The sequence below is a fragment of the Zygosaccharomyces rouxii genome (genome assembly GCF_000026365.1).
Source record: "Zygosaccharomyces rouxii strain CBS732 chromosome G complete sequence".
Classification (NCBI taxonomy): domain Eukaryota; kingdom Fungi; phylum Ascomycota; class Saccharomycetes; order Saccharomycetales; family Saccharomycetaceae; genus Zygosaccharomyces; species Zygosaccharomyces rouxii.
In genome coordinates, this window is record NC_012996.1 from 1,451,875 (window position 1) to 1,477,264 (window position 25,390).

At 39.6% G+C, this 25,390-nt stretch overlaps 18 protein-coding genes and 2 non-coding genes across 20 annotated transcripts; 13 read left to right on the forward strand and 7 right to left on the reverse strand.

The window, feature by feature from the left end:
• Nucleotides 1–286: 286 nt before the first annotated feature.
• On the forward strand, nucleotides 287–674 carry RPL43B (60S ribosomal protein eL43; the record flags this gene model as incomplete). Its single annotated transcript, XM_002498700.1, has 2 exons — nucleotides 287–288; nucleotides 398–674. Coding segments are annotated over 2 exons (279 nt in total).
• A 1,624-nt stretch (nucleotides 675–2,298) lies between these two features.
• Nucleotides 2,299–3,249, forward strand: SFC1 (Sfc1p; the record flags this gene model as incomplete). The annotated part of the gene is made up of 1 exon (XM_002498701.1): nucleotides 2,299–3,249. The coding sequence occupies one exon, from the start codon at nucleotides 2,299–2,301 to the stop codon at nucleotides 3,247–3,249; it is 951 nt and encodes a 316-aa protein (XP_002498746.1).
• Nucleotides 3,250–3,551: 302 nt separating this feature from the next.
• On the forward strand, nucleotides 3,552–4,403 carry ZYRO0G17600g (aldo-keto reductase superfamily protein; the record flags this gene model as incomplete). The annotated part of the gene is made up of 1 exon (XM_002498702.1): nucleotides 3,552–4,403. One exon carries the CDS (start codon nucleotides 3,552–3,554, stop codon nucleotides 4,401–4,403), a length of 852 nt encoding a protein of 283 aa, XP_002498747.1.
• Nucleotides 4,404–4,568: 165 nt separating this feature from the next.
• Nucleotides 4,569–5,282, forward strand: YUH1 (ubiquitin-specific protease YUH1; the record flags this gene model as incomplete). Its single annotated transcript, XM_002498703.1, has 1 exon — nucleotides 4,569–5,282. One exon carries the CDS (start codon nucleotides 4,569–4,571, stop codon nucleotides 5,280–5,282), a length of 714 nt encoding a protein of 237 aa, XP_002498748.1.
• An 89-nt stretch (nucleotides 5,283–5,371) lies between these two features.
• THP3 (Thp3p) lies at nucleotides 5,372–6,748 on the reverse strand (the record flags this gene model as incomplete). Its single annotated transcript, XM_002498704.1, has 1 exon — nucleotides 5,372–6,748. One exon carries the CDS (start codon nucleotides 6,746–6,748, stop codon nucleotides 5,372–5,374), a length of 1,377 nt encoding a protein of 458 aa, XP_002498749.1.
• A 222-nt stretch (nucleotides 6,749–6,970) lies between these two features.
• AIM25 (Aim25p) lies at nucleotides 6,971–7,936 on the reverse strand (the record flags this gene model as incomplete). Its single annotated transcript, XM_002498705.1, has 1 exon — nucleotides 6,971–7,936. The coding sequence occupies one exon, from the start codon at nucleotides 7,934–7,936 to the stop codon at nucleotides 6,971–6,973; it is 966 nt and encodes a 321-aa protein (XP_002498750.1).
• Nucleotides 7,937–8,115: 179 nt separating this feature from the next.
• On the forward strand, nucleotides 8,116–8,218 carry ZYRO0G17688r. Its single transcript has 2 exons — nucleotides 8,116–8,153; nucleotides 8,175–8,218. It is a non-coding gene; the product is annotated as a tRNA-Leu (tRNA).
• A 468-nt stretch (nucleotides 8,219–8,686) lies between these two features.
• On the forward strand, nucleotides 8,687–9,460 carry RSM26 (mitochondrial 37S ribosomal protein mS42; the record flags this gene model as incomplete). Its single annotated transcript, XM_002498706.1, has 1 exon — nucleotides 8,687–9,460. The coding sequence occupies one exon, from the start codon at nucleotides 8,687–8,689 to the stop codon at nucleotides 9,458–9,460; it is 774 nt and encodes a 257-aa protein (XP_002498751.1).
• A 46-nt stretch (nucleotides 9,461–9,506) lies between these two features.
• Nucleotides 9,507–10,070, reverse strand: VPS25 (ESCRT-II subunit protein VPS25; the record flags this gene model as incomplete). The annotated part of the gene is made up of 1 exon (XM_002498707.1): nucleotides 9,507–10,070. One exon carries the CDS (start codon nucleotides 10,068–10,070, stop codon nucleotides 9,507–9,509), a length of 564 nt encoding a protein of 187 aa, XP_002498752.1.
• A 116-nt stretch (nucleotides 10,071–10,186) lies between these two features.
• MCM16 (Mcm16p) lies at nucleotides 10,187–10,750 on the forward strand (the record flags this gene model as incomplete). Its single annotated transcript, XM_002498708.1, has 1 exon — nucleotides 10,187–10,750. One exon carries the CDS (start codon nucleotides 10,187–10,189, stop codon nucleotides 10,748–10,750), a length of 564 nt encoding a protein of 187 aa, XP_002498753.1.
• A 225-nt stretch (nucleotides 10,751–10,975) lies between these two features.
• URA8 (CTP synthase URA8) lies at nucleotides 10,976–12,703 on the forward strand (the record flags this gene model as incomplete). Its single annotated transcript, XM_002498709.1, has 1 exon — nucleotides 10,976–12,703. The coding sequence occupies one exon, from the start codon at nucleotides 10,976–10,978 to the stop codon at nucleotides 12,701–12,703; it is 1,728 nt and encodes a 575-aa protein (XP_002498754.1).
• Nucleotides 12,704–12,853: 150 nt separating this feature from the next.
• SOD1 (superoxide dismutase SOD1) lies at nucleotides 12,854–13,318 on the reverse strand (the record flags this gene model as incomplete). Its single annotated transcript, XM_002498710.1, has 1 exon — nucleotides 12,854–13,318. The coding sequence occupies one exon, from the start codon at nucleotides 13,316–13,318 to the stop codon at nucleotides 12,854–12,856; it is 465 nt and encodes a 154-aa protein (XP_002498755.1).
• Nucleotides 13,319–14,628: 1,310 nt separating this feature from the next.
• Nucleotides 14,629–15,288, forward strand: ERD2 (Erd2p; the record flags this gene model as incomplete). Its single annotated transcript, XM_002498711.1, has 1 exon — nucleotides 14,629–15,288. The coding sequence occupies one exon, from the start codon at nucleotides 14,629–14,631 to the stop codon at nucleotides 15,286–15,288; it is 660 nt and encodes a 219-aa protein (XP_002498756.1).
• Nucleotides 15,289–15,354: 66 nt separating this feature from the next.
• On the reverse strand, nucleotides 15,355–16,089 carry PRE7 (proteasome core particle subunit beta 6; the record flags this gene model as incomplete). The annotated part of the gene is made up of 1 exon (XM_002498712.1): nucleotides 15,355–16,089. The coding sequence occupies one exon, from the start codon at nucleotides 16,087–16,089 to the stop codon at nucleotides 15,355–15,357; it is 735 nt and encodes a 244-aa protein (XP_002498757.1).
• Nucleotides 16,090–16,928: 839 nt separating this feature from the next.
• Nucleotides 16,929–18,719, forward strand: FUI1 (uridine permease; the record flags this gene model as incomplete). The annotated part of the gene is made up of 1 exon (XM_002498713.1): nucleotides 16,929–18,719. The coding sequence occupies one exon, from the start codon at nucleotides 16,929–16,931 to the stop codon at nucleotides 18,717–18,719; it is 1,791 nt and encodes a 596-aa protein (XP_002498758.1).
• A 135-nt stretch (nucleotides 18,720–18,854) lies between these two features.
• ECM13 (Ecm13p) lies at nucleotides 18,855–19,487 on the reverse strand (the record flags this gene model as incomplete). Its single annotated transcript, XM_002498714.1, has 1 exon — nucleotides 18,855–19,487. The coding sequence occupies one exon, from the start codon at nucleotides 19,485–19,487 to the stop codon at nucleotides 18,855–18,857; it is 633 nt and encodes a 210-aa protein (XP_002498759.1).
• A 784-nt stretch (nucleotides 19,488–20,271) lies between these two features.
• On the forward strand, nucleotides 20,272–20,343 carry ZYRO0G17908r. The gene has a single exon. It is a non-coding gene; the product is annotated as a tRNA-Pro (tRNA).
• Nucleotides 20,344–20,843: 500 nt separating this feature from the next.
• On the forward strand, nucleotides 20,844–22,190 carry COR1 (ubiquinol--cytochrome-c reductase subunit COR1; the record flags this gene model as incomplete). The annotated part of the gene is made up of 1 exon (XM_002498715.1): nucleotides 20,844–22,190. One exon carries the CDS (start codon nucleotides 20,844–20,846, stop codon nucleotides 22,188–22,190), a length of 1,347 nt encoding a protein of 448 aa, XP_002498760.1.
• Nucleotides 22,191–22,508: 318 nt separating this feature from the next.
• On the reverse strand, nucleotides 22,509–23,792 carry PSY4 (Psy4p; the record flags this gene model as incomplete). The annotated part of the gene is made up of 1 exon (XM_002498716.1): nucleotides 22,509–23,792. The coding sequence occupies one exon, from the start codon at nucleotides 23,790–23,792 to the stop codon at nucleotides 22,509–22,511; it is 1,284 nt and encodes a 427-aa protein (XP_002498761.1).
• A 413-nt stretch (nucleotides 23,793–24,205) lies between these two features.
• RSM7 (mitochondrial 37S ribosomal protein uS7m) lies at nucleotides 24,206–24,994 on the forward strand (the record flags this gene model as incomplete). Its single annotated transcript, XM_002498717.1, has 1 exon — nucleotides 24,206–24,994. The coding sequence occupies one exon, from the start codon at nucleotides 24,206–24,208 to the stop codon at nucleotides 24,992–24,994; it is 789 nt and encodes a 262-aa protein (XP_002498762.1).
• Between the last annotated feature and the right edge of the window lie 396 nt (nucleotides 24,995–25,390).

Below are 25,390 nucleotides of genomic sequence, written 5' to 3' on the forward strand. Positions count from 1 at the left end.
AAAACAGTTTTCCTTGATTCTAAAGCATGCATTTTCGTATGACTGTTTTATTTACACCTGTACATTTGTGTTCTTCAGAACATCCCTACACACTACACATGTTCGAATTCCTTTGATTCTCTTTTTTTTGCTTTTCCTTCGCTCGCCAACACCGACGCGCAAAATATTTTTTTCAAGGACTCACCAAGCAATCCGACACAGTCTCTGGGAGTATTGCATTTTTTATAAGCTACGTTATACAGCGTTAGCATCTAACAACACACAGAGACAGTAAGCAAACCGAAAAATGTATGTTGCATAAGGTGCCCTTTAACATTAAATTGAAGGAGTTGTTTTAGAGCCTATAAGCTCGTTTTCCCATCTGTTCCATGTACTAACAGTTGTTTTCTTTTAACAGGGCTAAGAGAACAAAGAAGGTCGGTATCACAGGTAAGTACGGTGTGCGTTACGGTTCTTCTCTAAGAAGACAGGTTAAGAAGTTGGAAATCCAACAGCACGCTCGTTACGACTGTTCCTTCTGCGGTAAGCAAACCGTCAGAAGAGGAGCTGCCGGTGTGTGGACCTGTGGTTCTTGTAAGAAGACCGTCGCTGGTGGTGCTTACACCGTCTCAACTGCTGCTGCAGCTACCGTCAGATCTACCATCAGAAGACTGAGGGACATGGCTGAGGCTTAAGTACTGTGTATATGTAAGTTACACTAAAGAAATTGTTAGTACGAAGAATAGTCGCATCTGGACTGATGTCACGTTTTGTGAGATCTTCCCTAAAGCATTGTAACTCGTAATTCTTGTCATACAGAATAGCCGCCGCAGGCAATGGTTTTGACTGATCTTGCGTTCCCTTCATTAATTGTCTGTCTTTTCCCTGTTCTACAGGATTCTTGGAAACTTCTCCATGAAGATCACCTTACTCGGTCGAATAGAACCCTTAGATTGGCGATTGCGACTATCCCGTTCCCCCTCCCTACAAATGCTTTGATACCTTTCACAGCCCTACCAAACGCTTCTCTTTTTACCCTTTTAGAACATTTTCGAAAAAAAAGTGTGCTCTCTCGATCCCGCGAAGGTATTCTGTAATGATTACGTCGTAGAAATCCGCCAAGCCAGAATTAATTGCGACTGTTATGTATGCGCCAGCATAAGAAAGACGAGGATTACACCGCCTACATTAAAGTAGCATTAGAATGCTAGTTAGAATGATCCTGGATTGTGTCGAGGTCTGAAAATATTCTTCTTATTTAAGACAATCGAAGATCCGTAAAGCCCTGGGTGCCTTCCTCACCTCTCGTCTGGTTTTCCACAAAAACCGATGGTCAGACTTAGAGTACAAGTTCAGACCGCAGGTGGAAAAGTCAATGATGTGGTTATTTTTCCTTTCATACGCCCAGAAGAAATGGGTATGATATTGTTCAACCTTGAGTTGATTATCCATGTTTGCATATGTCGATATACTTATATCAAGTGATCTCCCACTGCACTGTGATTCTTCTACGAATTTACAAGGTTGCCACATTGTTTCCTTTCATTCCCTCTTTTTGTTCCCTTTCCACCTTGTAGTCTTTCTGTATAATTTCTAGTTTGGTTATTTTGTAAGATCCAATCATAGCTTCCATTGGTTCTGAACTTCAAACTTCAAGATCTGAATATTCGGATTAGGGTTTGCTTTACTCAACGTTTTCTCCGGTATATATCATTCTATTGGGTGGATGTGTACAGCGTTAATAGTAACGAATTGTGAAAACAGTTGCCGCGAAAGCTGTGACTCTCCGGAGTTTCCCCACGTCGTATCTGGTAGTGATAGCATTTTGGATCTCCTATTGTCATGGAAATCCGAGCTCGAACACCGAGTCCACTCATGCGCTTATAGGTATGTATGAATTATGCATCTACGCGACACATCATTCTATTCATTTTTAGAATGCCCTTAGGAGTATGCATTTAAAGAGACTCCCGTCACGTGTACCGCAGTAGCGGAATTTTCGTTGTTTTCGTTTCTTTTTTTTTCATAAACATTCAATATTTCGTCATTTGACCGACCATACACCCCCTTTGAGCCGGACAATTTTGTCCCATGTCCCTTCAATCCAAATTCCCATTGGCCTGTTTACCACCGCGATTTTATCTTAGAGATAGAATACGTGACTCGAGCATTGAAAAAAAAAAAAGTAGTACTGGCAATCGCAGTAATATATATATATATGCAGGTATATGTATGTGAAAAGGCAAATCAACGAAAACAGGTTACTTCTTGAACCATACCAGTCGATCGGCAATATAGACAGCCACAATCTTAACAAGGATGCAAAAGAAGAAGTCATCACATCCAGCAATTTCACTGATATCTGGTGGTACCGCCGGTCTTTTCGAAGCATTATGTTGTCATCCATTGGATACAATTAAAGTTCGTATGCAAATTTATAGGAGAACTGCTACCTTCAAACCACCTGGATTCTTAAAGACCGGTGTCTCGATCTTCAGCAATGAAGGTTTCATAGCACTTTACAGAGGTCTTGGTGCTGTTGTTATTGGTATTATCCCAAAGATGGCTATTAGATTCTCATCTTATGAATACTACAGAGGTCTTTTAGCCAACAGGGAGACTGGTAGAGTTTCTACCGCGAACACTTTTATTGCAGGTCTTGGTGCTGGTGTCACAGAAGCTGTTATGGTTGTCAATCCAATGGAAGTCGTCAAGATTAGACTACAGTCCCAACACTTGAAACCACAAGATCCAAATACTCCAGCTAAATACAGAAACGCCGTTCAAGCATGCTATACCATTGTTAAGGAGGAAGGTTTACCAGCCTTGTACAGAGGTGTCTCCCTAACCGCTGCAAGACAGGCGACAAACCAAGGTGCCAATTTCACGGCTTATTCAAAGATGAGAGAAGCTCTACAAAGATGGCACGGATCTGACACTGTTCCTAACTGGCAAACTTCTTGTATCGGGTTGGTCTCTGGTGCTATTGGACCATTCTTTAATGCTCCTCTAGATACCATCAAGACTAGATTGCAAAAAGAAGGTGGTAACGTCTCCAAATCTGGTTGGAAGAGAATCTCTGAAATCGGTGTCCAATTGATCAGGGAAGAAGGTGTCCGCGCCCTATATAAAGGTATCACGCCAAGAGTTATGAGAGTGGCACCTGGCCAAGCTGTCACTTTCACAGTCTACGAATTTGTAAGGAGACATTTGGAAGGATCAGGGATTTTCAAGAAATCTGAAAAGCCAAAGGATTCTAAATTAAATTGAAGAAATTGGGAGAAAACAGACGAACAACAATCCACCCTTCAAAGCAACCACATGAAAAGATAACATTCCAATTCCAATGCATTAACTCATATGTACCAGCTCTAAGTAAGCATATATTTCCCGCACCTCGTGATCTGGTCGTATTATTCAGATCCCTCGTCACCCTTAGGGAGAAGGGGATATAAAGGCTTATTCATTATTTAACTGGTATTAACAGTAGCAGTCTTTCCAACTTTTCACAGCAAAGAAGGCTCGAAGAATAATATCGTTTGCTTAAAGAATACTGACATACTACAATTGATATGAGCGTTCCTAAGTACTATACTATGGTCAATGGGATTAAAATCCCAAGTTTGGCTCTAGGTTGTTATGATATCCCTCGTAGTCAGACTGCAAATGTGGTTTATGAAGCATTGAAACGCGGCTATAGACATTTTGACACTGCCGTATTGTACGGTAATGAAAAGGAGGTCGGCGAAGGTATCTACAAGTGGTTAAAGGAAGACCCCGCTAACAATAAAAGAGAGGACGTCTTCTATACTACTAAATTGTGGAACTCTCAAAATGGTTACTCTCCAGCAAAGAGAGGTATCTCTGAATGTATGAACAAGGTGAAAGAGCTTGGTTACATTGACCTACTGTTGATCCATTCCCCTCTAAGCGGACCAAGAAGAAGGTTGGAGACTTACCAAGCTATGCAAGAGGCGGTTGATGATGGCATTGTGAAGTCTATTGGTGTTTCTAACTACGGTAAGCAACACATCGAAGAATTGTACAAATGGGACAAATTGAAGCACAAGCCAGTGGCAAACCAGATTGAAATTTCACCATGGTGCATGAGAGAAGACCTGACCTCATGGTGCCAATCCAAGGGGCTCATAGTGGAGGCATTCTCACCTCTAACCCACGGTTACAAGTTGAAAGAGCCTGGTTTGGTATCCCTTGCTAAGAAGCTTGGTAGGGATACAGGCCAAGTTTTGATCAGATGGTCATTGCAAAGAGGATTACTACCATTGCCAAAGACCCAAAATCCTGCCAGATTATCCTCTAATTTAGAGGTTTACGACTTTGAATTGACGCCCGAAGATGTTAAGGAATTGGACCATCCTGAAGCTTACGAACCAACTGACTGGGAATGCACTGATGCCCCATAATCTTAATGTAATGTTTTTCCTTTATGTACTCAATGAATAAAGAAAAGTTTTATATTTAATGTTCGGAGTCTCCCTCTAAGACACCCTTAATCGAATACAAAGTTCTTACTTAAAGGAGGTTCTTTTATAATTGAAGATCACTAGAACAAGAGAGGTTTGGTCATTATGAGCGGACAAGAACCATCTGTCGTACCACTTGAATCTAATCCTGAAGTTTTCAGTGATTTTGCCCATGGGTTAGGGCTTGATAATTCCTATGGGTTTGTCGATATCTATTCCCTAACCGATCCCGACCTAATGGCTTTTACACCCGCTCCAGTGAAGGCACTTATACTGTTATTTCCATTGAATGATTTCTTTGAAACTTCTAAGGATGATGCATCTGCCACTGAGGAATCTCAAGATGAGCCTGTTTGGTTCAGACAGAGTATTAAAAATGCCTGTGGTCTCTATGCACTATTGCATTCTTTGAGTAACAACTCACAACTATTACAAAAGGAATCTAAGTTGTTGCAATATTTACAATTACATCCATCCAGTGGGAACAGATATGCTGATAATCCAACTGATGAATTTGTTTTATCCATTAGTGAGACCAATGCCGATAGGTTTCAAAGTGGTCAGTCGAGAGCACCTGATGCCGATGAGGATGTCAATCTACATTTTGTAACGTTTGTTGAAAAAGATGGTAAAATCTATGAACTAGACGGTAGGAGGCCTCAGGGTGCCAGACTTTTAGGTAATGCAAGTAAGAGTCCCGATGAAGGTCTACTAGGTGAAAAACTTGTTAGCGATAGGGTTCAATGGTATATGGATAAGGCTGATGAGAAGAATAAATTACATTTCAACTTATTAGGCTTAGCTCCTTCCCTAGATTAAACGTATGGCATAACCAATGGTCTACATATTACGAAGTAAATAACATAATAATAGTAAAAAAAAAAAAAAAAAAAAAAAAATGAGGGCGGCTACCGCTGGCCTTTGATATCGATCTTTTTCGATTCTGTATACTGTCGCAGGACGTACGGTCTACAAGCTTTAGTATCAAGATACTTGTATTCGTTTCCTTCACCATGATTCTTGACGAGTATGAATTGCGACAAACCTCTGTGGGAAAGAAAATCTATGGTACTCTCTACATTTTGAAATTGGAATTCATTTTGCAAAAATTCAAGGGGAATCTGATTGTAACTTCTACAGATTGTCAACAGCGATTTGAGCTTCTCTTTACCAATGAACAAATCCACTAATTTTTTACCAAGACCTTCCATTGAACTGTGAATTCTCATGAAATTGTGGTAATCACCAACTAATTGGGATTTAGCCAATTGGAATGATTTTTGCACCGATGGATGCTTGAAAACTGAGATGTTTTCGGTCATGAGCTTCAACCGTAGACTTGTAATGGCACCGTGATCCTCAGTCAATATGTAATAGAGAATTCTATAGCAGGTAAATTCTTCAAGGCATGAATGTTTAATATTAGGTAATTCGAAAAGTGTAATGAGTCGACTTTGACATTGGTTAAATTCACCAATGTCACCATTCTCAAGAGCAATTCTCGCATGAGATTGATAGACTTTAACAGTGAATTGATTTTCGAGGATTTGCACTCTCAAATCTTGTCTCATAGATTTAAATTGGTCACATAAATACTGATAAGACGCTTGTTGCCGTTCGTATTTCTTCATCAGCATGTTATAGGTTTTCTTCAGAACCGGTAAAGGCCTTACTAATTCAGGATTGGGCTCAGACGTTAATCTTAAATATGGTTTTTCCAAGTTTTGGCATTTCCCCATTATACGTTTATTCTTGTCAAATTTATGAGATTTAGTGCTTATAGCATTAAGATTTGCAAAGTTTTCCTCTTCATCTACTCCTCTACTAGTACCATTCTTCTGATTTTGATTTGAAGATCCAAATCTTTCCGCCCTCTTTCTCCTTCTCTCAGCTTCCTCCTTGTTGAATCCACCATTTCTGGGGCGCTTCCTATTATTATCATTTAGTAGACCTGTTTGAAGCGGGTTCAAAGAGGGCATTGGTGGAGGAGGAACTGCTACCGGTGGTGGTATCGTTGGTGGTGGTGGTGGTACCGGGAAAGCTAATGGACCTCCCAAAGTACCTGACGAATTAGGTCGTAGAAACCCATTAGATGTTGGAATATTCATCCTATTGTAAAAATTACCCACATTATAACCGGGAAAGGGATTCCACGATCCTTGGAAAGTAGGAGGTGTGGTAGAAGAGTGAGAATTCGGTACTTCTGCAGCACCTTTTGGATCCCGATTAGTACCTCTACTCTGACCAAGCATCACTGGCGTTACCTTGTTATATGGACCACTCATGATGATATTACAATGATATACTGAATATTAAGAGAGGTGTACGTACAATATACGTATATTAATACAGTTTTTTTACTAAAAACACTCTTCTCTTCGAGAAGTTAAGTTGGTATGGAATTATAACTTCAATAGAGGGAGAGAAATTGATGATGCTGTTGAATACCTGGTCACGTGCACAGGTAAATGAATTAAACATAGTATTGGAGCATACTGAATAGTGGTTCACTCGTCGTAGCTACCAAATGACAGTAGTCCACCACCGTACCTTGAGTGTCTGGAGAAGTAGTCAAAATCGATTGAAACGGCGTTCGCCAGCAGTACAGCTCTTTGATCGAAATTTAGAACTTCTGAGCTCAAAATTTCAGGTGGGTAAACGCCAGAGAAACTCTGGGATGCATCGAATCTCACCACATAAACACCGGTGTCTGTGAAAAATTCTCTACCTAATCCAACCCAATTTCTATCCACGCTAGCCATGATTTTTCCCTGCTCATCCAGTACTGGGAATTCAAAGGCTAAGAAAGGCGCATCAATTTGACCAAATTCGGCAAATGACGTCTCTGATTGTTTTTCCCTTTGAAACAATTCATAACGCCTTCTCCACAAGTGCCAATTTTGAATGGATTCTCCTACCAAGAGACCTTCACCTTGTACACCTGCAGCTTGCGGTACGGGACCCCCGGAAACAAATGGCTGCGAAAACGATGGTGATAAATTGAATGAACGTTGAGCCAAGTCTTCTTCGCCGCCTGTAGTGGGTGGTAATAATGCCTTGATGTGAGAATTGATCCATGAAAATGGTCTGTTGATCGTTAATATTACATTTCCCCAATTATCAAATACGTCCATGGTAAAAGGTCTGTGTAAACGATAAAACTGCCTCATCATAGCTTTTACAAATGAGAAGTCTCTTTCTTGCATGTATCCAATTCGATTCCCCATGACATCTAGAATTGCGTATCTATTGGCCTGTTCAAAACCCAAAAACACATTCATCATTTCCATTTGTCTTTCGATGACAATAGTGGGCTCATTCAAAAGCACACTAGCTACAGGATGATTTGGTTGGATAAATGTAGTCTCTAACTTAGGTAGTACTGTGTGGACTCGTGTCTCATTGGGAGTAGCCATTCGACGAAATGCACCATTTTTCAATAAACTGGATGAAAACAGTCTTTTGAATATCATATTCGATATCAATGCTCTATCGCTATTTCACAGGATTATCAGTTCATACACATTTGATGTTCAGATCGAATAATAATACCCTTGAATAATTAACATATCGTGTTTCTGGAAGGATACGTGTGAACATGCTTCTCTGTGTTGAGTGCTTTCTGATTCTTACCACCTTTAAGAATTTGTATGAGAGTTTGGCCGAGTGGTTTAAGGCGTCAGATTTAGGTTTGCTACCTAAAACCGAAATCTCTGATATCTACGGATGCATGGGTTCGAATCCCATAGCTCTCATTTTTTTCAAAAAGTATGAGTGCAACACATACTTTTTGGAAAATAACAATTACTTGGACTAGCTGGTGGAATTTATGACTGACCCTTGCGTCTGTCCATTAAATATATTCGTGACACAATTTATAATTTTAATAATTTTCTCAAAATTAAACTAGGACCCACCATGTCGAGTATAAGGGCGAAGAATTTCTCAATTGAAAGCATTTGGTAAATGAGAAGGCTCCTCATAACTGAGGTCAAAATTGTGCATTATTCCTGTTAGTTTCGAAATAATTGAATCAATTTAATTGTTAAACCTTATTTTATTTTATGTCGTTCTATTTGTCCTCCGTTCGATTCTCGCAAGGCACAAGTATCTACAAAATGAAATTTTTCAACATGTAAGAAAAAAAAAAGCTAGAAAAAAAGATTGAATGTTCAATGCCTAACGCTTAAAGACAAAATCATCACGACCGTATAGATTCTCCAATGATCGGTTCTACCCTCTGTAGAAGAGGTATACACACTGTACCTAAGCTTCCCAATGCCTGGTTACTTCAACAGCAAGGTATTCCAAATGTCCTAAGTGCCAAAGGTTTCCAAACCCTATGGAATCAACATCAAAAATATCTATGTGATAAATTGACATTAGCCACAAGTGGTACTAGCATGGAATCTTATTTTCCCTTCCACCTTTTGTTAAATACCGCCAAAAGGCCATTTCAGACTCATATCTTCAATCTAGCGTCAGCAGCTCATAATAACCATCTTTTCGTGGAGAATATTCTACCAACTACTCATGCTGGCAATACCCAACCATCAAGGTCGTTTTTGACTCGTATAGAAGAATCATTTGAAAATGACTGGGAATCAGTTAAAGAAGAAATGGTACGTCGTGCAGATCAAGAAGTTTTAGGACAAGGTTGGTTATTCTTAGTGGAAAACGCAAATAAAGAACTACACATTTTGTTAACACAGAATAATGGTACCCCATACTACTTCCCCAGAAATCAATTATTTGATTTGAACAGTGCATTAACCCTGGAAGAGTTTGCTCAATTGCAGGAAGTAAGGAAATTGGTTAAATCTCGTGAAGGTCAAAAAGTTGAGGATTGGACTATGCCATTAATTTGCGTGTCGTTGTGGGATCAAGCATATTTGCACGATTATGGTGTCAAGAATAGATCTCAATACGTAAAGAATGTTCTCGACAATTTGAATTGGTCAGTGGTTAACAGCAGACTGTATTCCAGTGCACAGTAAAATTCTTAATGTGGATCATGTACATAGATAAGGTATAAAACGTATGTTATACAACTTTGACAGCTACGGGTTTACCGTACTCATCATTCACTATCGTAGCCCTGTGTCGGTGGCATAGAGGTTTTAAACAATCAGCAGTGAGCGGTTCGGGCATACCATGGAATTCCCAACCAATACTCTCATCACCCTGTGACAATTCATAGATAGTAACCACTTGTTGTAGTTTTCCAGCACTTTCGAACCATTGTAATATTAGTGACGCCCAAGAGTCTACCGTTCTCCAGAGGATATAGTAAGTAGGTGACTCTTTTTTACCCTTATCTGTACCTATGGCTTTACCTTCCTGGCACATGGTGGACCAGATTTCATTGATAAATACCTGGGGCACTGATCTTTCGATTTCATTATTAACAAATATACTCTCTTGTACGGATTCTGATCCTTCTGTTACTATACTACCTTCAGCTGACATACACCATGCATTATGTGATTTTGCATACTGCAAAATAAGATCCATCCATGAACTTATCTGTTGTCTTCTAATAATCGAATTAGGCTGTCGTGTATAGAGTGGTGGAAATGAATATATTGGTGGTAAGGGCATCGGCATGATCTTTTGTCAGGTATGATTAAACCTCATTTACGTTTATTGTATGTGTAAGAACATCGGGCTCTGGAACTGCAATATGACAGTGATAACAACATTAAGTGGGACTAAAAAAGGTTATGGAGAGAAGAATACAAGAACTTGAAGAACAGCATGTTAGAGTTCATAAGGAAATGTTACAAACGCTCGACGAATTGTACCTAGCTAAACTCGGTAGTACTTCCTTAGACAAGGAAAAGAGAAGAACAGCTGAGGTTAGACGTCAATTGCAAATGAGTTTAGAGAAAAGCGCTGTCATTCTCAGAGCATTAGAAAGGTTGGGGAAGCAGAAATCCGGCACCGATGACAGTGATTCGACTACTGAGGGTCTACTTGCGCAAAGATTAGGTAAACTCATGGATACAAACTATAAATTAGATCATACTGTGAGCACAACGCTCTCAAGGCAAATTGAACTATCCAAACAATTGAGAAATGAAAGAAAAACTTATGATACCCTTGCAAATCAGTTACGACAAGTCTCCTCGCAGTTACAAGCAGACAAATCTGCAAGCGAGATACAACAAGAACCAGAACCAATATCTCTACTGCAAGAGGACCCGCAACTAGAGCGAGAAAACGACACTATAGAACAGCTCCTTATAGCTTTGAAAGTGTTCGGCGGTTATGATTTTACAACTTGACGGTATTACCTTTTTTCTCCAGTGCCGCGTATAGTGTGACAATCTCGACGTTTCTTTTCCCTATGAATTTTTTTTCAAAATTTTTCAAAGCTCATCTCATCTCATCTTATCGAACATTTTCATTTTGTGCATTAGGTATTATTGCCCAGCTGGAACTCATTAAAGAGCCCTTGGCCTCAATCGTTCTACATATTCTGTTGGGTTGCATTACAAGAAATAAGCACTATGAAATACGTCGTGGTATCTGGTGGTGTTATCTCAGGTATTGGTAAAGGTGTTCTTGCATCTTCTACCGGTATGTTACTTAAGACCTTGGGTCTTAAGACAACCTCTATTAAGATCGATCCCTACATGAATATTGATGCTGGTACGATGTCTCCACTAGAGCACGGTGAATGTTTTGTTCTTGATGATGGTGGAGAAACCGATTTAGATTTGGGTAATTATGAACGTTACATGAATGTGACTCTAACTAAAGATCATAACATTACTACCGGTAAAATTTACTCTCATGTAATCTCTAAGGAACGTAAGGGTGACTACTTGGGTAAAACTGTTCAAATTGTTCCTCATTTGACCAACGCCATTCAAGATTGGATTGAACGTGTAGCGCGTATTCCAGTTGATGATACTGGTGAAGTTCCTGATGTTTGTATTATTGAATTAGGTGGTACAGTTGGTGACATTGAAAGTGCACCATTCGTTGAAGCATTAAGACAATTCCAGTTCCGTGTCGGTAAGGAAAATTTCTGCTTGATTCATGTTTCATTAGTTCCAGTAATCCATGGTGAACAGAAGACAAAACCAACACAAGCCGCTATCAAGGACTTAAGATCTCTTGGTTTAACCCCTGATATGATTGCTTGTAGATGCGCCAAAGAATTGGATCAACCAACTATTGAAAAAATCGCCATGTTTTGTCACGTTGGTCCAAGACAAGTGGTTAACGTTCATGATGTGGAAACCACTTACCATGTTCCTCTATTGCTTTCTCAAAAGATGCTTGCTTATTTGAGTGAAAGATTAGAATTGGAAAAAATTCAATTAACAAATGAAGATCAACAAATTGGTCAACAGCTATTAGCTAAATGGAAGAACATGACTAACAATTTTGGCCATAGTGATCACTCTGTTAAAATTGCGCTTGTTGGTAAGTATACCAATTTGCGTGATTCTTATTTGTCGGTTATTAAGGCTCTTGAGCATTCATCCATGAAGTGCCGTACTAAATTGGAAATTCTTTGGGTTGAAGCCAGCGACTTAGAATTTGAATCACAAACCACAGATAAATCGAAGTTCCACGAATCTTGGAAAAAAATTAGTGACGCTGATGGTATTTTGGTTCCAGGTGGTTTCGGGTCACGTGGTACTGAAGGTATGGTTTTAGCCGCTAAGTGGGCTCGTGAGAGTAACGTTCCTTATCTGGGTATTTGTCTAGGTCTACAAGTGGCTACTATTGAGTTCGCACGTAATGTATTGGGAATTAAAGATGGTAATAGCGCGGAATTCCATCCTGAATTGCCAGAAGAAAAACAGATTGTCGTTTACATGCCAGAAATTGACAAAGAAAACATGGGTGGTACGATGAGATTAGGTTTGAGACCAACTTACTTCCAAAAGGGTACCGAATGGGCTACTATTCGTAAAGTTTATGGTAACTGCCAATCCGTCGAAGAAAGACACCGTCACCGTTATGAAATTAATCCTACACTATTACAACGTTTCGAAGAAAAGGGTTTGCAATTTGTTGGCCGTGATGAATCCGGTAGCCGTTGTGAAATTTTTGAATTGAAAAACCATCCATATTTCGTCGCTACCCAATATCATCCAGAATATACATCAAAGGTTTTGGGACCATCCAGACCATTCTTGGGTTTCGTTGCAGCAGCCGCTGGCGTTCTTGAACCTTTGCTAGAAGGTAAGTACGAGTACGAAGGTACCGCTGATTTCTAAAACCAAATTGAAATTGTGTATACTAGGAGAGATTTTAGATAGAAAAAGAAATAATCATGATAATAAAAATTAATAATAAACGCTTATCATTAGATCATAGCTATACATGTAGATAAATAGTAATCCGTTAATTTTTAAATTTTATGCTATTTATTTGGTGATACCAATAACACCACAAGCTGGTCTACCACCAGCGTTACCGGTTTTTAGGGATTCGTCGTTACCGCCCTTACCCAAATCATCCTGGCCAGCGTGGACGACAACGGTTCTACCCAAGATAGAGTTTGGACCTAGCAATTTAACCAAAGAGTCGGTCTTCGAGCCCTTGGCGACACCAGAACCATCAGTGGCGATGTTACCCAAGTCACCAACGTGTCTAACTTCACCATCTGGGGCACCGTGGGTCTTACCGAATGGGTTGAAGTGAGGACCAGCTGAGGTACAGCCGTTAGTGTTGTCACCAAATTCGTGAATGTGGAAACCACGATGAGCGTTTGGACTGTTACCAGCAATTTCGTAGGAAATTGTGGTTGGACTACTTTCAGAAGATTGCTCAAAGTTAACGACACCGGAAACACCAGCGTCACCTCTCAAAACTGCAACTGCCTTAACCATTTTTGCTGAATATTATTATTATAGTTATTAGTCGTAACCTCTAAAGACTCGTTATCTTCTCTTTTCTAGGTACCTGAGAGGTTAAGTAAAATTTATGAGGGAAGGCTAGAGCAAATTGAGAAAACTGTACTTATATATATATATGTAGGTGTAATTGTAAGTGCGTATATGCGTATACGGTACCCAGTTCGTGTCTGGGAGAGAATTGACATGTCCTTGTCCCTGGTTGTGGCTTCCGCTCAGTAGGGGGCGAGGGCCGGGGGCAATTAGTAAGCCCTAAAGGCGCTAGCCGCCTGTTGCAGTAAGAAGCCCTTTGTCCCTTCTCAGGGGGTCAAGAGAACGAAGGAAGGCCTCTTAAGCCCGTTGGGGGTGAGATCATCGCAATGCGAGCGACTTCTCGCTTCAAACGCCGCTTGACGAGAAACGGTGTATGGGAGACAGATGGGAAACGAATGGGAAAAATGAAATACACCGAATCAGTCCTTTCTATCTTGGTCGCGCGATGGAGGAGGAGCTACTAACAGATAAGTAGTGCTTGCGACTATAACACCAGTGAATAACCACATTACAATGGTACTTGGCTTCCGTACGATTTGGCGAAAAAAATCGATTACCGAGTTGTTATGGAAAAAGCCCATCTTTCTTGTTCTCTTGTTTTAGCTGCGTGTGCTGTTCTGATCTAACTAGTGCGGTTTCAAAGCATATACCTGGCCGATATCTTTCTTGCCTTTATATATATACATATATATATCAATGCCTAAAAAATATAGGTATAGGCACCCTATCAAGGCGAAGGGAGAGCGAAAGAGAATATGGTATAGGGATTATCAAGTACAGTGTGATTAAGTACAACTGTAGTTACCACAATTATTGTGTAGTCACCGCTTTGATTTGGTTTGTAACGCCCTGGATGGCAGAAACCTACAGTTTATCCAACACCAGCAACTATCATAAGACCGACAAGTCCGAGGCGGTGAGTTATCGGTGATTGGCGCAATTTTTAGGGAAAAGAGATTTGGTTAAGAGAGTTTACAGCGGTTAACACTACAGTACAATTTTGTTCACTACGGTGATCAATTGCATTCAGTTGCAGAAATGCAGGCTCTGTCCATTGGCGCTGTTGCAATTGGCGATGAGATGAAGTGCCAGGTAGAAGCTCCCCTATGGAAAAAAAAATGCGATTACCCGGCCCTGAAAAATTATGTAGTAAATGTAGTAGGAAGTAAGAGAGAAAAGCGTACGGTGTACTTTTAATATGGATTAAGGTAAATCAGATCAGTTGGATCAAGATACAAGAATTGATTGGGACCATGAATCCATTTAGGATACTTGGTGATTTTTCTCACCTTGCTAGCATATTAATTTTAACACATACTGTGCAAAAAACCAATGTCATCGATGGTATTTCGTTCAAAACTCAGGTTCTTTACGTTCTAGTGTTTTTATCTCGTTATTTGGATCTTTTAACATTCCATTGGGTCTCTGCATATAACACATTGTTGAAGATTGTTTTCCTTGCATCATCCTTCTACATCGTGGTTCTCTTACAACGTTCGAAGGTCACGAATCCAATTGCCTATAAGGAAATGATTATGAAGGACAGTTTCAAAATACAATACCTTTTAGGTGGAAGTTTCCTTTTAGCGCTTTTCTTTCACCATAAATTCACATTTTTCGAAGTCCTGTGGAGTTTTTCAGTGTGGTTAGAGAGTGTGGCAATTTTGCCACAACTGTTCATGTTGTCAAAGAGTGCTAAGGCTGAAAGTTTGACTGTGCATTATATCTTTGCCCTTGGTCTATATAGGGCATTGTACATTCCAAATTGGATTTGGAGATATCAGTTTGAAGGTAAAGTAATTGATCACATTGCATTATTTGCAGGGATTGTTCAAATTCTAGTCTATTCTGATTTCTTCTACATATACTACAAGAAGGTTGTAAAACGTGGAGGAATAGGACTACCGGTGTAAAGAAGACCAAAAGTATAAAAATATATATGCTTTCATACATAGATAAATATGTATGCAGACCTCATTTCAATCTCTCTTCAATTCGTAAAATTGTTTAGTAACGCCGTCCTTGGTAACAATTAAAATTTCTAGCCCATCACCAACTTGAATGTGTCTTTCCGTGGCTGATGTGAATGCGTCTCTAACCAATCTAATGACTTCATCAACGCTCAAAAATTTTAATGGTCTTTTGACTCTACCGTTACTCTCAGGCACATATTGGTTGTGGAAATTGACTTGGTTATCTAAAAACGGCATGATTAATGATGCTGCTGCACCACCTGCTCTACATTGCTCCCTTTCATATGAACCTACTGGATCAAACGAATAAACAGCACCTTTACCTTCTTCATCTAAACCTGCAATAATCGTCTGGACATAATAAGGGAAAAATCTTTTGCCATACAGTAAATGTTGAATATTTCTAGCTGCACTATTGAGCGATAATTTCTTGTCATTGTGATCAAAATGGTACCATTTAACGCTATTCTTAAACCTCTTAACTAATGCCTCTCCATCAGCAGCATATCCGTTGGCAGTTATTACGATGTTGTCACCACAATCAAACACTTTAGATTCATAACGAGAATTAATAGAATAATCGGTAGTATGTCTTGTATCACCCGCTAAAACTGCAAAATCTTCTCCTGCAATTCCTAAAACTGTACCACCATTATCTGTGTATGGATAGAATTGATACTGTATGGGGGGTGCTGCTGCCGATTGTGTATATGCCGGATCTGATACCAATGCGCTGCTCATCCTTGGGAGATTTGAACTTATTCGTAGTTATGTCTTGTACTTGTTGTAGTCTTTGACCTAGTGCTTTTGCCACCCTTAGGCTAAGTTAACTTCACCATATCTTGTTGTAGGCCCATCCGTTGATAGTGATTTGAAAATATCTATATACAGGTATAAGAATAAGAACAAGAATCAAGACGTTAGGATCAATTGTAATAACCCCAAATCTTCCTACACCTACAATGCCATGTGCTCTCAGACCTCGGGATTGTTGCCTTCCTTTTCGTTCCCTCCTGTAGAATCCTTGCTTCACGTTCTAATCTGTTTCATTTTCATTGTTCACTCCGATTAATTTTATTCATATGGATTCGACACAGCATAGATGAGCGGGCTGTCCTATCAATGTTCAATTGAATTGAACGGAGTCGATATACCTCATCAAACACTTGTCTCTCTATCTTATCAATGTAGTAAGCCGTCCATCTGTCATTTGAAGTGAAGATGGCCTGCAAGTGATTCTTATCTGGCTGGAAACGACGTGAAATGACAAAAAAAAAAAAAAAAAAAAAAAAAAAAAGAAAACTACGGCAAAAATTCTCCATCGGATCTGCGAAGAAACAATCAATCAATCAACTGCTGCTTCGGAAGAAGAAAAATATTAACTATTATTTTCAAATGCTTACAGCTTTTTTTAATGTATCTTGAATTATACTTAAGAAATAGTGATATTGTATTTCAAAGAGCTGATATCTGTTCCTAGTCTGGCATTCCACTCCATCTCATCTCATAGCGCCTTTTCTTATTTCCGTACATCATCTCATCTCATCTCATCTCATCTCATCTCATCAGACCTAATAAGCATGAACAAGCTCGACCATATGAGCGAAAACAAGGTCGAGAGTGGAGCACACGTCTCTGTACAACCGCTAGAGGATTCCAAGTCCGTGGAAGAGGTATCAGTAAATGAGCCAAACTCTGTGGATTTGGAACACCAGTCAAAATGGGCATCATCAGGCACAAGTAAGGCCAGTAGACTCAGGCGGTTGTTTTTAGACTTTATCGAGGTGAACCATAACCAAGAAGGGTCTATTGTAGATGCTTTTGTCTACAATAAGGAGCTAAGGCCTGTGGAAAGTAGTAGAAGAACATGGAGTTGGAAATATTATGTTTTCTTTTGGATTAGTGGTACATTCAATGTTAACACATGGCAAATTTCTGCCACTGGATTACAATTAGGACTTAAGTGGTGGCAGAGTTGGATTTGTATCTGGTTTGGTTATTTGTTCGTTTCTACTTTTGTTGTGCTAGCGTCTCGTGTTGGTAACGTTTATCACTTGTCTTTCCCCATTGCCTGTCGTGTTGCGTTTGGAACTTATTTTTCATTATGGATTGTTCTCAATCGTGTTGTTATGGCATGCGTTTGGTATTCTACAATGGCGTATTTGGGTGGGCAATGTGTTCAATTGATGTTAAAGGCTATATTTGGTACTGACTTGGATCGTCGTTTTGGTAATGGTATCAAAAATAATAATTTAGATTCCTTTCAGTTAGTCTCTTTTATCATCTACTGGATTTTCTCATTACCGTTTTTATGGTTTCCTCCTCATAAATTACGTGGTATCTTTGCCGCCAAGGCTTTTATTACACCCTTAGGAGCGTTCGCGCTTCTAATTTGGTCCGTTCGTAAGTGCGGCGGTAGCGTAGATCTCGGAGCTCTTAATGCGGGTAAAGATGTAAGCACACCGGTAAGGGCATGGGCCGTCATAAGATCGATTATGAGCGCCATGGATAATATGTCAACGTTGGTCCTTAATGCACCTGATTTCTCGAGATTTGGTAAAAATAAACGTGCCGCTTTATGGTCACAATGGATTTCAATTCCACTATGTTTTGGTGTCATTTCACTTCTGGGTATCGTATGTGTAAGTGCTGCTTATACTATCTATGGCGTTAATTATTGGAGTCCACTTGATATCTTGGCACGTTATTTACAAGGTTTTAGTTCAGGTGATCGTGCAGGTGTTTTCCTCATTGCAGCAGTTTTCGCATTCGATCAATTGGGTGCTAATCTATCGCAAAATGCAATTCCAGCCGGTACAGATATGTCAGCTCTTCTACCCAAATTTATTAGTATTCGTCGTGGTAGTTACATTTGTGCATGTCTATCTCTATGCATTTGTCCCTGGAATCTTTTGGCATCATCTTCTAAGTTCACTACAGCTTTAAGTGCTTACGCGGTATTTTTATCGGCAATTGCAGGCGTAATTTTCGCTGACTACTACATTGTCCGCAAAGGTTATATCGATGTATTCCACTGTTACTCGAAAAAGCCTGAATCATATTACAAATACAATCGCTGGGGTACAAACTGGAGAGCTGTTGTTGCCTATGTCGTTGGTATTGTACCTAATTTCCCCGGTTTCCTTGGATCAACCGGGGTCCACGTGACGGAAGGTTCGATGAAAGTCTATTATCTAAACTATTTCATCGGTTATCTACTAGGTGCAATAGTCTACACTGCACTTGTTTATTTCTTCCCTATTGATGGTGTACCTGAGGATACCAAGATTACCGACTTTGTATGGCGTGAACAATGGGTTGAAGTGGAAGATTTCGATTACCAAAGACAAATATTTGAAAAAGAATCTTAATAAATGGGCATTGTGGTATAATCTTTGTTGTTTTTTATATATAATACAAATGTAAAATGAATAAATTAACAATTAAATCGTGGGTATTAATTCGTGAATAGTCGTAACTCATTTCTGTTTCGTAGAGGGTATCGGTTAAACGCTTATAGGCATATCTGTCTTGATAACCATGGGCATCATGGAAAGATCCTGCTCTACATCACTCCCATCCGTACTAACTTCGTCTTCGCTCTCTTCATCATCTTCGTAATCTCCATGTTCATCACTCAAGCCGGTGTTAGAGTAACTATCCGGACATCCCAGCTTCAGCGGCACGTATCCTCGTTGTTCCGATTCTTCCTCCCATATAGTGGCGAAATGAACGCTTTGTGAATGGCGAGGTGTGCTTCCATAGTACCCTACTGGAGATTCTACACGCTTCTCGTCTTCTTCCTCTTCTTCTTCTTCTTCAGATTCCGTACCTGACGACTCATCGGAGAGGGACTCCTGTGCATGTAATTCATCTTCTTGATCCGAGTCGTCTTCTTCTTCTTCCTCATCTTCTTCGTCATCGCTACTCACATACTCAACGGCGCCGCTCTCTTGCCTCTGCGAATAAGTAAATGAATCAATATTATCCATAAGTCTATCTAGTAAATTCGCATGTCCAACGAGTATTCTCAAATCGTAGTCCTTGTTCTTCTCAGTAGATGCACATTTTAGTAATTTCCTCTTCGCCTTACCGGCTAACAAGTACTGCTGAGAAATAGATACAGTCGTACCTATCATCGAGCTAATGCAGTATATATTGAATTGTTGTTGGGGTTGATAAAATTTTTTATCGATTTCTTGGATCCAGCATCCTATTCGCAGAAATAGTTCAATCCCGCAGCGTTATCCTATGGTTAGTTATTACTTGTATTTATACTAGGCAAGAGTTATTTTTTTTATTTTTTTTTATTTCCTTCAGTTCCTCTTCTTCCTACATGCATGAATAAGCATGATGGTGTAACTATTCAGTTGCCATGAGTGGTTAAGCACCATTATAACAACCGTCGTTAGTTTGCAAGTGTTGACAAATTGTATGGTACTAATATTGTCGGAAAGCGGAAAATATATCGAATATGAACTCCCGCGGCACAATTTTTTTTTCTTCCGTTCGGATCCTACTAATTTTCTCTTTGCCGTATATCCGTCAATCGGCCGTTAGTTAAATAAGTGTCATCTCGCTTAGGCGCCGTTTACCTTTTTTCGTTACGAGGTTTGTAAGCCAGATAAAACATGCAAAGACCGAATAGCGGATTGACGTTCTTTTCTTCTTCTATCGTTATTGTTGCCTTCTGTGTCGAGCGGTAGAGGTGTTAAACGTTATCCGTCCGCTCTTCGTGTATACAGGGCAATCGGTAATCGGCAATACTCCGAATGGTATCTCCGTTTATCCGCATACCACGGACGGCGAAAACATGTCAAATTCATTTTATCTCGTCGCGCGTTCGTCGGAGGTTAAGATGCTAATGATGGTCTGTGGGTGGTTTGTCCCTGTATGTCAAAACATACAAATAAGAATTTATATGGGCGTGTGGTCTAGTGGTATGATTCTCGCTTTGGGTGCGAGAGGCCCTGGGTTCAATTCCCAGTATGCCCCATTAATTCTTAAATTTAATTTTTTACAAATTTTTTGCTGATTTATCACCCAGTTAGCCGCTGTCACCTATTACGATTTGTCACGTGCTCTCTGCTGGATATGTTCGGTTGGAAACAAAAAAAGAATTGAGCTAAATATGCGTGTTACCAAGACCCTAAGCTCTTCAGATTTCAGGTATCTCTATCCTACGTCTTCCACTCGTCTTATTTCTTCCCCGCATCACGTGCTGTCTACCAGCCAATAGGATCGATTTATTTTGGCCTTTTTTTTTTTCCTTAACTTCCAATGGACGGCGGTTTGAGAAATCACCAGCAACGAGGGGGAAGTTCTCTAACTAGCTAACCTACCAGCTCTCTCTCTCTGGCAAAACTTTATATCTACAAACACGTAGGTATCAGCAAATTGATTTCGATTTGGTTCGAGTTTGAATTCGCATTGGAACCCTTTCAACGTACTCCTCTGTCTGCCCTCTTTTTTTCCCGTCATTACAACACAATAAGATGTTGAGATCCTCGACCCTCAGAACGTCTCAGCTTTTGAAAAGATCCATTGCGACCCAAGCTGCCCCCAAAGCGGAATTTACGGAATTAGCCAATGGTTTAAAGGTTGCAACTGAACACAATCCAAATGCTACCTCAGGTGCCGTTGGTGTTGTTTTCGGCTCTGGTTCAACCGCTGAAAATCCTTACAACAACGGTGTTTCTAACATCTGGTCTCATGTTTTCACCGACGTTGTCAATGGCTCTCAAGCAGCTAAATCTGGTTTGGCATTAAACTCTCAAATCTCAAGAGATTTCCAATCTTACTTGGTTAGCAGTAAACCAGGTTCCGTTGGTAAGGCACTTGATTTCTTGCAATCAAAGATTTCTGGTCCACTAGATGGATCAATCTTTGAATCAGCTAAGTCTAAGGTTTTGTCTCAGGTTTCCAGTTTTGAAGAGAATGATCATGCAGGTCGTGTTTTGGAACATTTACACAGCACTGCATTCCAAAACACACCATTGGCTCTACCAACCAGAGGTACTTTAGAATCCGTAGAAACTTTAGTGGCCTCTGATTTGGACCATTTTGCCAAGAACAACTTTGTTAACAGTAATGCTGTTATTGTTGGTTCCGGTAACGTTAGCCATAATGAATTGGTTAAGGCTGTTGAATCTAATGTTTCCTTGGGTTCTGGTGAAAAGGTTGTTTCTAATAAGAAATCCTCTTTCTTAGGTTCTGAAGTTAGAATGAGAGACGACACTTTGCCAAAGGCTTGGATTTCTATTGCCGCTGAAGGTGAACCTGTTTCTTCCCCTCATTATTTCACTTCTAAAGTTGCCGCTGAAATTTTTGGTAGTTACAACGCTTTTGAACCTGCTTCCAGATTACAAGGTGTCAAATTGCTAGATTGGTTACAAGAATATGGATTGTGTGATAGCTTCAACCATTTCTCCCACAGTTACAAAGATTCTGGTCTTTGGGGTTTCTCTACCGTCACTAGAAATATTGGTAACCTCGATGATTTGGTTCATTTCACTTTGAAACAATGGAACAGATTGACTGTCTCTATTACGGAAGCTGAAGTGGCTAGAGGTAAGGCTCTATTGAAGTTGAAACTGGCTACTGAAGCTAAAAACCACGCTGAAGCAGCATCTCTATTGGGTGCTTCCGCTTTGTCCGTTGGTCACAAACCAAGTTTAAATGAAGTCTTTGCTAAGATCGACCAAGTTTCTTCTAAGGATGTTAAAGAATGGGCTGGCCATAGATTGTGGGACCAAGATATCGCTATTGCTGGTACTGGCCAAATCGAAGGTTTATTGGATTACACAAGAATCAGAAACGACATGTCCATGATGAGATGGTAATTTATTTCAACAAATGCAAAAAAAGAAGTACGAATTCAAACGACAATTTATTATTCCCCAATTCCGATGGAAAAGATAGAAACATATTTATTTATAAGATTTTATTGTCAGAGGGTGAGAAGGGCATATATATGACCCTCTGTATATATCAATGCACTTTCCCCCTCATATAAACCATTCCATATTCTAAGAAAGTACAAAAATATAAGAGAACTGCTGAGTGACTTTACAAAAAAAAAGAACAAAAACAAAATGTTTTAATATTACAACAATACAAATTTTTCTTTATTCTTTCTATTACTTTATATCCTTCTGTAACTAAGATAGTCTTGTCCTGTTGCTCAGTGGACTGCTTATATCATTATCATAATTAGAGTCTATTAAACTTCGGTTCTTATCCTCGTGAGATCCATTAGTTTCAATACCATCAGCATTATCCGCCGGCGATACTACTTCTTGAGAAAAATTTGGTGTGCCATCATTTTGTGGTATTCTTGAGATTTGTGGGGATTCGTGGATACCTTGATGATCATCACTAATATTGTTACTATTATTAATATTTTGTCGAAATTTTTTAGGTGTTGTGTAGCCGTGTAATGACCCCTCTTCTCCGTATTCGTAGTTATCCAGCTCTGTGGTCTTACGCTTTGCTGGCGATCGTCTGTTTGTCGGGTATGCCTCTTGATGTCGTACTTCTGCTTCCTCCTGTACCATCTCTTGTCCATCCTCATGTTTTCCTGTCTCCTCTTCTTTCTCTTCTTCTTCTTCTTCATCTTCTTCCTCTGCTTCATCTTCTTCCTCGTCATCCTCTTCTTCTTCATCATCTTCTTCTTCTCTATCTTCTCCATCAAATTTTAAACCCTCCACATAATCTTCATCTTCTTCGTCATCTTCTTCGTCACAATCTAATATGCTACCACCATATGCTTCCATATCAAAATGATCATCTCGATGACTTCCAGGTCCAAAATCTACGTCATCATCAACAACTTCTTCATCTTCATCAAATGCAAAATTTACACTCATAAGACTATCAATTTGTGCAATTAGTGGAGCTAACGAAGTATCAGCCTTTTCATCCACCCATGGTATTCTAGTTAAGGAAACATCTTCTTGATCCAATCCATTTAAACTGTTATTTTCACCACGACTAGCATCTTTTTCCTCTTTTTTAGTGTATGTTCCCCAGGCTGTTGAAACCATGCAGCACGAATTCATTGCATTCACAAATTTTGATAATTCATTAACTTTGTAGTATTTTAAGGGATCATAACATAATTCGCATATACGCCTCATGGTGAATGGATACTGTCCATTTGCAGAGAAATTTGAATCCAAATGTGCCGCTAATTTTGACAGTCGTTTTTGCAATTCAACTGAAGTCTCCTGTGGCATCGAGAAAATTCGTTCCGGTATCGCAATAGTCATATGTGGTATTAGGTCTTTCATAACTAGGCGCGCATCGCTTTTCTCGAAGATTTCTAAATCTTGATCCTCAACTACTTTGTGTAAGAATTCGTAAAGTTCCTTCGACTCGATTCCCATCATATTATGATCGACATCACCGACACTGGGCCCCTCTTGTCGTATGGAAGTGGTCATCTTCAATGATATGAACTTCTTATCTTTTTAACGCTTTCTTCCACTCTGGATAAGTCAAATTATTGGAAGAAGATATATATTTGAGCAGGAGGAGTGTAAAGTATAGTAATGGCAATAAATAGTGCAATCCGGCAGTAGACCAGCTCTATATCGGTTTGGCACTTGTTATTCTTCTATAGTTTGAAGCAGTGTTCGAACTCATCGAGCTGCGCGTCTTGTTCTTATTTTTTTTTCTCTCTCTTCTTCAACTCCAACTTCATACAAAAAATTTTCAGATATTTCGACTGATCAACTACAAGGAAAAGGTGTATAAAGTCGGTTCAGTGTCTTTTTTGTCAATTGACAGTGTGTTAATCCTTTTTTCTGAATATTAATTACCCCTTTCCCCATCTCCCTCACCCCCGGTAGTAGTCATGTTGAGGTTTAGCAGCAAGGGTTTACAGACGATAGCTAGAAGCAGTCGGGTATGTTGTGCTCCATCGAGATTAGCGGTACCATTAACGACAATGAGGTGGCAGAGTAACCCCTCTCATGCTGCCAGTGGCACTGGTAGCGTCAACGAATCCTTGAGTGATGAAAAAGTGGATGAGTGGTTAGAAGCTATTAAATCGTTAAAGGCAGAGTTTTCAGAGCAGGAATTTTTACCAGAGACTTCTTTAGCACCACCTGGACAGTCAAGAATTGACATGTCCCAACAGATTTCATCATTGGAAACCAAATTTGAACCTTCACCTGAACAAATCGAAGAAGTAGAAAGACTGAAGACAACACCATTACCAGAACGTAGAGATCCAGTTGTGGAACATGTGGTTAATATGATTATGAGACATGGTAAAAAGCAAAGAGCAGAAACGATTCTATCAAGAGCTCTTTATTTGGTGTTCTGTCAAACTCGTCAAGATCCAGTGGAAGTATTAAAAAAGTCGTTGGATGATTTAGCACCATTAATGGTGGTCAAAACATTTAATACAGGTGTTGCTAAAGCCGCGGTGATACCTGTGCCACTAAATCAAAGGCAAAGAAATCGTATAGCATGGAAATGGATTGTGGAAGGTGCCGACAAACGTACTTCTTGTGACTTTTCCGTTCGCCTTGGTGAAGAACTAGTAGCTGTCTACAGAGGTAAATCTACTGGATTTGACAAAAGAGACCAAATGCATAAGACTGCAATCACACACAGAGCTTATATCAAACTAAAATGAGATGGGAAAATAATATAATTACTTGTATATACAATTTAGTATTTCTTCAATTCACTCATGTTTATACGCAATTGCAATACCCAAAAGACTACCCAAGACGTTGTAAACCATATCCAAAGGATCGAAAGTTCTCCTGCCGCCAGATAACTGCCTTTGTAGAAATTCACTTGTAATTGCAGCGCTGATACATACAACAAGAGCCAGTGTAAACTTACTAACTTTCAAACATCTATAATTTTGTTCGGCATAATCAGTACCGTATTCATTGTCATTATCCACATTGAACAGACGTCCTAAGGGAAATTTGATCACTCTGTTCACAATGAGACGACAGAATAACCACGATTCAATACAAAATGCAAGGAAATGAACCAGTTTGTCATGCAATTGAACGAC